At 42.8% G+C, this 10000-nt stretch overlaps 1 protein-coding gene across 2 annotated transcripts in view; it reads right to left on the bottom strand.

Moving 5' to 3' along the window:
- Positions 1 to 10000, bottom strand: part of ANKRD12 (ankyrin repeat domain 12) — a 1254496-nt gene that overhangs the window by 856784 nt on the left and 387712 nt on the right. For both annotated transcript variants that reach the window (XM_044066536.1, XM_044066537.1), the window contains exon 4: positions 4679 to 4827. In XM_044066536.1, the coding sequence (XP_043922471.1) occupies positions 4679 to 4772 (94 nt within the window). In that variant the 5' untranslated portion in view covers positions 4773 to 4827. The remainder of the gene's footprint in view (positions 1 to 4678; positions 4828 to 10000) is intronic.

The raw sequence follows: 10000 nt of genomic DNA, 5'->3' as shown, positions 1-10000 counted from the left end.
GGCACAATTTTTTGTAGTCCACAAACCTTGAACTATCTTGCATGAAAAATACCCCCCTCCCACCTTCTTGAGATGTCAGCTGGATCTAACCACCATGCTAAGTTTCATTTGATCATGCAAGTCAGTTGGATTTTGTGATGCAACTGGTAGGAAGACTGGTCACATTGAACAGAGTCCACTGTAGAGTCCTCATATAGAGTCTGCATTTGGAACCATCTGAACAGAGGCTGCCATGAAGCCTAACACTGTCAAAACATAGACTGACTGTGGTTGGTTCAACTGTAGTAGGGAAGTGACTTCCAAGATCAAAGTTGAAATCATGTCCTGAGGAAGAATCCCCAACTGTCTGAGGGTATCTAGGTGACATCCAATTAAGATAAGATCCTGAGAGGGCTCTACTTGGGATTTGTCTGAGATTACTGTGTTTCCCAAAGATGAGCAAAGTTGCAGCTAACATGGTCTTACTGTTAGCAACTGAGTCATTGAAGGGCCCACTAGGAGACAATCATCTAAGTGTTGGAAAATGCATACACCCAAGAGCAGCATGTAAGTCACGAATGGGGCCATGCCCAGGCATGTAAGCCATGAATGGGGCCATGCCCAGGGGGCTGTAGTGAAACTGAAAGGCACAGCCTTATTGAGTCCTAACCTGAAAGCATAGCAATTTTTCTGTTGTCCATTTTATATCCAGCAAGGATCCTGAAGATCCAGACAGCACATCCAGACCCTTGCTTGTAGACGAGGCAGAATGAACTATACCCATGGCTATATGGAATATCTCCTTTATGAATCAAATTCAGCTGACTATCTAGGATGGGCCTGAGGTCACTGGTGCTTTGAGTACTAAAAAGAATTTGGAATAAAAAACAAATCCTCTCTGGTCTGACAGGACTTTCTGGATTGCTCTCTTTTGAGGAAAGAGATGAACCTCACTGACTGCTATTTCTGTCTGGTACTTAGGACAGTTGGAAAGACTGAATTGGGGGCTTTATAATAATTAAAAAAAGGGGGGGGGGGGAGAAGTAACCTGTTGATATGATTTTCCATACACAAATGTCCACTGTGATGGCCACTCATGCGGGAGTGTGCAAGGAGAGACATGCCTGACTGGATCCAGAGGGGAATATAGTCAGCCAAACCTTCATGGTTTATATGAGCAAAAGCCTTGAAAGGACTCTCTACACTCCTGGTTACTGGCACCGCCTCTCTCCATTTGAGGTGACATCCAGAAGGAGCTTCTCCTGTGCCTCAAGAACTTCTATCTTGCTGCTGTCTGTGCTGGGGCTGTTGCAAATGGCAAAACCATAAATTCCTATCCCCTTTCTAATTCTGCTGGAATTGTCTTTGATGAGCCATGAACTTGACCCCAAACAGCAGTGATACTCTTAACTTCCTATTCACACATAGATAGCCAGTCCTTAGCTTGCTGCTCAAATAGCAAATTACCATCAAAGAAGGCAGTGGCAAAGTCTACTCTGAAGTGGTCTGGAAAATCTGTAAGCCACAACCAGGCTCGTCTCATCAAGGTCAGACCTCATTCGGACTTTGGCCACTCCATCTGCAGCATTATGCAAAAGGCACATGGAGAGGGATGAAATGGTAATCATGATTGCCACCTGGTGCTCCAACTGATACCAAAACTCAAAGGCTAGCAATTCCTTCAGATTTTCAGTTGCTTTCTGGCTGATGTCTCTGATAGCAGATCATGTATGCTCAGAGCTCAAATGGAAAACATACTGAATGCAGACATTCTTCCCTAGCCTACCCATCTTCCTAAATTCTCTGCTACAGGAATGGATGGCTTAGGCATCTTCTGGGACATCCTTTTTAGTAGCAGTAACCACCAAGACAGAGTCAAAATGAAGCACTATGGTCCAGTAACGCCAGACATTGGGAGTGTGGATTATCCTTTCCATTTTTCTGGGGATGAGCTCCACTATGTTCAGCTCTTTCCAGACTTTGCTGCAAACCGGGTCTACAAGTTCATCTGGAGGAGGCATTACAGGCCTCCTGTAAAATTTATTCTTCAGGGCAGGTGATGTCTATGGGCCAGATCCCCCTACCTCACCATCTTTAGGATCTCGCTAAAAGACGGTCCCCAGCAGTGGATTTTGGGGGACCTTCCCTTTCATCCAGATTTTAAATACTGAGTGGGAGACTCTGAAGGAGAGTCCAAGAGCTTCCTCTGGCATGTCCTCTTCCTTGGTGGTGGGGGGGCTGTAATCTCAACTCTCATGGGAAGAGTAACCTCTGTATCTTGCCAGAACAGTCCTACAGCTCCTCTGGTCCTAAGGGAGGCTTGAGGATGGCTAGTTTAAAATATTGACTCTTGGTATCCATGGGTGGAATCCGCTCCTCACGCATAAGCATGAAAGATCACAAAACAGCGCTGACCCTTGCTGCTGAGGGCTCTAGGGACCAAAGCCATTATTGGGGATCTTTGGGCCAGAGGGTTCAAACATGGAATTCTCAGAAATCAGGAATGACACCAAAGCCAATGGTGATGACACTCTCAAGCCCTAGTAGCTGTCAATGCCAGAGGGCATGGTGTTGAAGTCATCAGTGCTGAATTCATTGGTAGAGATATACGGTCTATCCATGTTAATGTACCTAAAATGCTGGATGGTAACAATTCCTGTGCTAGCACTTCCATCCAAAATTAGAACCAGAAGAGGAACAGAAGATGGGGGTGGTTTGTGGAAGGTCTCAAGCTGTGGCAGAAGTGTTGGGGCCAAGAAGATACCACATTAAAGTTGAGCTTTAACAATGGTCAGCATGATGTACTCCCAATCTAGGCTGGTTGGACTGTAGAGAAACCTTATGACCTGACTGAAGCTACAGAGGGTGGCCTGGAAGAAACTAGCCAAAAATGTTTCTCAGATGAGAAATTGCCTTAACATCAATGGGGTGTGGAGTCCTCTGTAATCCCAAAAATCTGCTGCATAGAAGGTGAAGAAGTTTTCATAGGATTCCTATTAGTAATCCCTTCAGAAGAAGCAACTGCAGCTAGCTTCTCTAGTATGGGAGGATTCTCTGCCTTCCTTTTTGTTCCTTTTCTCCCAGTCCTTATCCAGTGTCAGTGTCAAGAAAATGTAATTGGCACCTAGTCTGGAGCCAAAAGGCCTTTCACCACCAATTTATTCTTTTGCTCAGCTAAAGCCTTAGCACTAAAATGTTTACAAAAAGGGCAGCTGCTTGTAAATTCAATGCTCCTAGGTACACCAAACAATATTCTTAAGGGTTCTGAGGCGGAATCTTGCAGCTGCAGGACCAACACTTTTTAAACTCCTAGTTATGAAGGAGAAAAAACAGCTGTCACTATAATGGCACCTAGACTCTTATCTGAACAGTGTAAGAAGAATTTAGAAAAGTCTGATCTGGTTAACGGCCCAAGTGTTGGCTGCACAGGGAGGGGGACAGCAGACTAAGACAAAGCGAAAGAAATGAAAGAAGGGAACAAATGAAAATGATGAAGCAGACTAGCTACACTTCCTGAAGAAAGACAATAATCCCATAGTGCATGACTAAAGCAAAGCACTTATCTGACCAAAATGCTGCTTGAGCTGAAGAGATGGGGATACTGCGAACCAAATGGCAGCAACGAGGTTTGGAGAAGGCAGTAGGAGCAGGGGATTACTATGGGAAGGGAGAAGCTTGAGCTGAATAGAGTTTGTTGCCATCACTAGAGTGCCAAGACACCAGTCCTATCATTCCAGTCTCCAGAAAGGACCAGAGAAATTTTGTTAGCATCATCCTGAGGGCAACTCACTCCCTCTCTCTCACCATGATTTACAAGGAACCAGTAAATATATAGGAAGGAGTAGATGTGATGAGATGGCTACCTTAGGCATAAGTTATTAGGGGAGTTATGACTGGCAGTTCACAAGAGGTGCCAATTACTTAAAGTATTATCGCCATTGGCTCTGAAGACTAATTTTTTGTCGGTCTGGGGGTGCCAAGTGGGGACACTGAAGAAGCCACCAACTGATCTTGCTAGTTCAGCCTTTCACTCTCAGACATCTACTGCTTAGCAAAAACAAACAAAAAAAATTAATTATCCATAGGATCAACTCCTGAGAGGGGCTCTCTGAAAAGAATCCCAAACATGACATTTGCCTTTCAGCAAAACTACAACATGAAACAACTGAAAAAAAACATTAAAGAGCAAGACAAACCAGACATAAAAACAGAGTACTGACAGACTAATAAATGTGGACTTGGGCAACAGTTTAATTCCACAGCATTACTTTCTGATGTATGCTGTTATTCTCTGACTTGGCTAGCCAAGACCTCCTAATGACAGGCCTAGTGGCTTCTTTCACAGCCTGTAAATTTGTGAGAAAAGGCAAATTAAGTATCAATGAGAGATTATCCAAGCTGAGGCTATATGACCTTAAACTATTAAGCCATATACTGCATAAGTGTAAAACTTGGTCATTCTGGAGCCACCTGCTGTGATCTTTTCTTAATTATCCGCTTGAACTAGCATCCCAGGCAGAAGCAAAATATTTTTCATTCTAAAGGACAGCACTTTAATACTGCAAAATACATCTAAGCTTGTAAGCATGCACACACTCGTAATAAAACAAACCATGCCACCACAATGCTGCTACAATCTTCTAAACATTGTTAAAGATCATTGTGAAACTGATATGTATCGCAGGATAAAGATTCTTACCTGTGTCAGAATCTCTTTCCACATTCCTGGATGGACTAACAGTAAAAGGAAGTTTACGTTTCAATGAAGACTTTTCCTTCATCTCTTTCCCCATGTCACTTCTGTCCGTCTCTAGAGTATTGTTACCAGGTGAAATGTTTCTCTTTTTCCTAGTAAAACACAACACAAACACAAAATAAAGTTTACATTCATTAACAGGACATCTGCTGACAAACCTTTAGGCATGGCAGAGGCAGCTTATCACACTATTTCTCACCTTTACAACACTAAAATGACCATATTCAGTACACAAAAATAAATACACAGGTTTTTCAGTTAGAGACAGATATGGTGAAAACTCACAAATCTTACTATTTAAATATACACAAACAGCAGATTTCTAAAAAGCTCCAGCAGTAGGTAAAATGTGATAGTTTGGCCATCATTAGCAAACCCTTCCTACAAGGACTAAAAAGAAAAATCACACATTCTATAAAGAAATGAATGAACAGCAGAAGTATTTATGTAGCCAAATATTGAAGCAGCTATGGCAGAATAGTCAGTCTCAACCAAGTCAAGTTATAAATCCATAGAATGTTCACAGTCTCAAGCCAGGTCAAGTTAAAAATCCACACGTCTTATTTCCAGACAAAATCCCTTTATTGCAAATAAGTTAAAGTATTTAATAAGGTTATGAATTAATGGAAAGGCAGGGAGTTTCTTGATGATGGTGTGCGTGAAGGAGTTATAAAGTTTTAGTAAAATGAAAGCAAAAATGATATTGCAATTATACTGAACACTACTGATTATAAAATCATGATGAAAATACTACGAAAAAGATGAAAAATTACAGGAGAATATTAACAGGAGGAGTGCATGGGAAGCATTTATGTTTGTATTTACAGAAACAGAGAAGGTGAAAAATGGGAAGCACAATACAAAGACTGAAGGGGAGATGCTGCAAAAGCAGAGGAATTTAAATGCGTATGGAATAAAAGGTAACCTTCTCAGTTTATTACAAACTAAATCTAAAAAGCATCAGATTACAGTCCTGATGAAGGATGTCAAAGAGAAAAGATTTCTAGACTGACTAGGGTCACTGAGCAAAAGAGGCAAATTTGTGTCAGACACAAGCAATGTAAATGTAATGCAAAAGACAAAAATGTTCTAAAAAGATGACATTTTCTAATATCTTCAATCTTGTAGGCCTAGTGCAGCCATGAACAACATCTTATATTGACTATTATATAACAGCATTCAAGGATCAAGAACAGCATATGGATTTTTGAGCGCACTGGATTTTATAGTCACTGTAATTATGTTTTGTGCATGACATTACAGCTGAATATACAACCTGGGATTGATGGTCCGGTCGTGTAATACACATTAAGATCACTTTTGAGCCCTACTCATTGGGTTCTTTGTGATTATGGAACTGGTTTAGGTTTTTTACAGCCATATGATCTGCTTTATGGACCAGTAATCCCTCTTTTGTTTATCGTTCTGGTGACTTTCATTGGCTGTGATTTCTAACATAAGATTTGGTCTTGTGCAGCTGAGAGCAAGAACTCGTATAGAATACCAATTTCTGATCAAATGACTAAACTCTACTTGTATCAGAGCAATATAAACATATGTGTGTGTGTTTATATTGTTAATTTAAATGGCCTGCTAGAACTAATGTATATAAAGGAAGTGAAAATGGTTGCTCATACTTATGAAACATGTCTTTCTGAAGAAGTCTTGATAATAAATAAGACGAAAGCGCTAAAGTTCTACAAGAGTTGGTGTTATTTACTATTTTATTGAATGCTTTTATTGTCACGAAGTTCTTTTCTTAGTTAAAATTTCTTCTCTTCGTTCAATTTTTTCGAGTGCGGTTAATTTTAGTTATAAGTCTTCTACTCCGCGTGACAGTATGGCAGGAAACATAGCACCCAACTCAGGCTCTAGTAGCCAACTGAAGACAGAAGCAACCAGGAGCAGGACACCCATTGATCCAACAACAGTTCTTACAAAATTATCGGAAGGAATTCGTTTGGCGCAGGATCTCTTCGAGGACCTAAACAGCAGACCTTTAACACCTACAAATGAAAGGATCACCAGGGACCGCACTGAACCCCCGGACAACTCTGGACCCAGGGCCACAATTAACAACAGAACTGGGACAGAAATAAGGACCACACAGGCTCTTGACCTGATACTCACGCAGACGGAAATGAATCCCTTCCGTTGCCCGGTCCAGAATGCAACAGCACAACTGGAGTACAGTCAAAACAGAGGGGTCTCACAGAGCGCCAGATCTCTACCAGATTCGAGAGACTGATTAAAACCTACAAAAACCTGGAGCATGACAACTTCTATCTGGAAAGGTGTTTAGAACTGGATATAGTCCCACAGGGTCTCAGGTGTAACAAATTTCCTAACAGGACTACTCCAAACTCTCAGCTTCACAAAGAACTGGTCAAAATATATAATGACTCTGGGCTAGCAGCTATCAAAGCACTCATCCAAAGTAATACTGAGAGTATGGCCACCTACAAATCTCAAATAGATGATCTGCAAACACACATCCTGCAGGATCCCACATTTATTGACTTCGCGGAAATGTGGGACAATGTACCGCACAAAATTACTAGGCATGTGGCGGCACTGATTGAACGCAAGAAAGGCAAATTGCTTAGGGACATTAAACAATATGAGGAAGGAAAAGCATACCCGATCAGGCCCACACGCTCCTTACACACACGGAGAAGGCCAGACAGATATCCCACAAACAATCCGTTGTCCACAACTGAACTAAGGCCTACGACAGAATTACAAGAACCCACAAATGGACCCAACACACCAGAGGTGGATAGACTCCTCATCACATCCAGCCCACTAGCAGGGAGTAGTTCCCAGATGATGGTACATACTCCTGCTAGGGGACAGCCAAGACCAGAAATGCCTCTCCAGAATCAGCCAACACAGAGAGATCCAGACACCAGTGAACGTGACCACCACGACAAGAACGAGGACAACAACAATACAAACCGCAGGACACCGGACAGTGCGATCAATCAAGAAAGGGTTTATCAGACCCCACAAATCAACGACCAGTCTTCCAACAACAGCACAAGTAGCAACAACAATGTTTTTTTATCTTCAGCAGGACTCACAACCAGAACCAGGACTTATACCAGGTTCAGACCTGGGGTAATGAACGAAACTGGAACCACAACACCAACAATATTGAGGGAAGGAGGGAACAACAATCACAGGGGCAGAAGGAGCGGGAACGGGATACAGTACTAGTATTACTGGGATGGACCACCCTGATCACCCTCCCCATTCACTGATACCGGCACCTGATAGCACTGACTTCAGGTCTCCAGCAGGGGTAGGTGACATCTTTAACCTCACCACACGAGATTTCTCGGAAAGCCATCATAAGGTACTGAAGAAAGGCTTTTCTTTCATCCCGGCGCAGAGAGCCAACACGGCGGATGTTATCCTGGACCTCAAGTGCTACCTGAGAAAGTTACAACTAAAATTAGATATACAACAATATGAAGAGGAAGAAGATGAGGAAAGCTCGGAAGATAACAACAGACCCCTACCATGAAGAGCCTGTACACTCCTGCACTCTCCAACACACTGAGCCTCTTTGCGAGTACCTGCGAAAGGGATATCAGGAAACTCCTTTCTGATAAGCCCTCAGCAAAGTGGCACAACCTGAACAGGGAAGAAAGACAGGCTTGGAAGGAACTGAGTCAGGACAAATCCCTACGGATCATGAAGGCTGACAAGGGATCCGGGATAGTAGTGATGGAGCAGGAGAGATATATCCAAACACTTGAAGCATCCCTCATGAATAACCAGTTCTACAAAAGGTCAACATCAACCAGGTACAACAGAACTTTAAACAAATTGACAACCTACTGTTGGAACTGTACCTTAGGGATGAGATCTCTCAAGACGAAAAGACTTCATGCAGGTCATGACACCCAGCCTTGGAAAATTTTTCGGAATCCCCAAGGTTCACAAGAACCCTGAAAATCCACCTTTCCGCCATGTGGTATCGAACCGAAGGACTAAAACAGAAAAGATTTCACAATACGTGGACCACATCCTTAACCCCATTGTACAGAACAGCAAATACTACATCAAGGACTCCTGGGCTTTTCTAAATGACATCTTCAAACTAAGGCTGGATGGAGGGAATATTTACTGGTCACCCTAGATGTAGAAGCACTCTACACAAACATCCCCCACGCCAAAGGACTGACCCTCACCAGACAGTACCTGAACAGGCACTCCAACCTAAGCGGGACTAAGATTAATACTGTATGCAGGTTAACAGAAGCAGTATTAAGAAATAACTTCTTTCAATTCAACGGGAAGATTTACCACCAACAGAAAGGGGTGGCCATGGGGTCCAAAATGGCCCCAGCATATGCAAACTTAGTCCTCAGTGCCTGGGAAATGGATAAGGTTGAATCACTACCCGGGTTCAACAACACCATAATGTACAGGCGTTATATTGAGGACGTCTTTTTTGTCTGGAAGGGGGACAGACTTTCTCTGAGCAATTTTCTGGAAACCCTTTTCCAGAGTCTGGACTTCCTGACCCTCACAGTAGGACATATCGGAACCACCACTCAATTCCTGGATATCCACCTCACTATAGACCCGGAAAATGGACAGTTTGACTCCAACATCTACCGCAAGCCCACTTACCGGAATAACTATCTAGAGTTCAGCAGCCAGCATCCCCATTTCATGAAAAAGAATATTGTAAAAGGACAATTCATCCGGTTATCCAGACTCATTTTAGGGACGAGGTTTTCATCAAGGAAGGTTTTTACCTCAGAAACTTGTTCCTAGAAAGAAAATACCCAGAGTATCTAGTGGACAACCTGTTCCAAGAGATCATACACCACAGACACTCCAGGTACCCACCAATCCTGGAAAAGGGATTCACAGCAAGGGCACAGAACGGACCGAACAAAAAGGACTGGGTGTCAAGTTTCCCCCTTCCAATTTCCACCGATATGTTTGGAATTAGAGGGGTCCTCACCAACAATTGGGACATCTTGGGAGGAGAAAAAGGTCTGACAAAGTTACTTGGGACATCCCCAAACTTCTGTTTCAAACGAACCTCTTCTTTTGGTGGTGCGCTCGAGAGGAATAAAAGCCCATCCCCACAGAGCGAAGTATCGACAGAACCTGGAATGTCTGACTGCGGCAAGTGTGTTGCCTGTGTACACATACGAAAAAACAACAATGTCACCTTCCCGCACTGCAACAGAACTGTCGGTCTACATGACCACTATGACTGCAACACAAAAAATGTAGTCT

This window comes from Protopterus annectens, chromosome 3.part1 (assembly GCF_019279795.1).
Source record: "Protopterus annectens isolate FY-2018-M chromosome 3.part1, PAN1.0, whole genome shotgun sequence".
In the NCBI taxonomy this organism is placed as follows: Eukaryota; Metazoa; Chordata; order Ceratodontiformes; family Protopteridae; genus Protopterus; species Protopterus annectens.
Note: the sequence above shows the minus strand (reverse complement) of the source record. Positions and strands in the feature narration are given on the sequence as shown.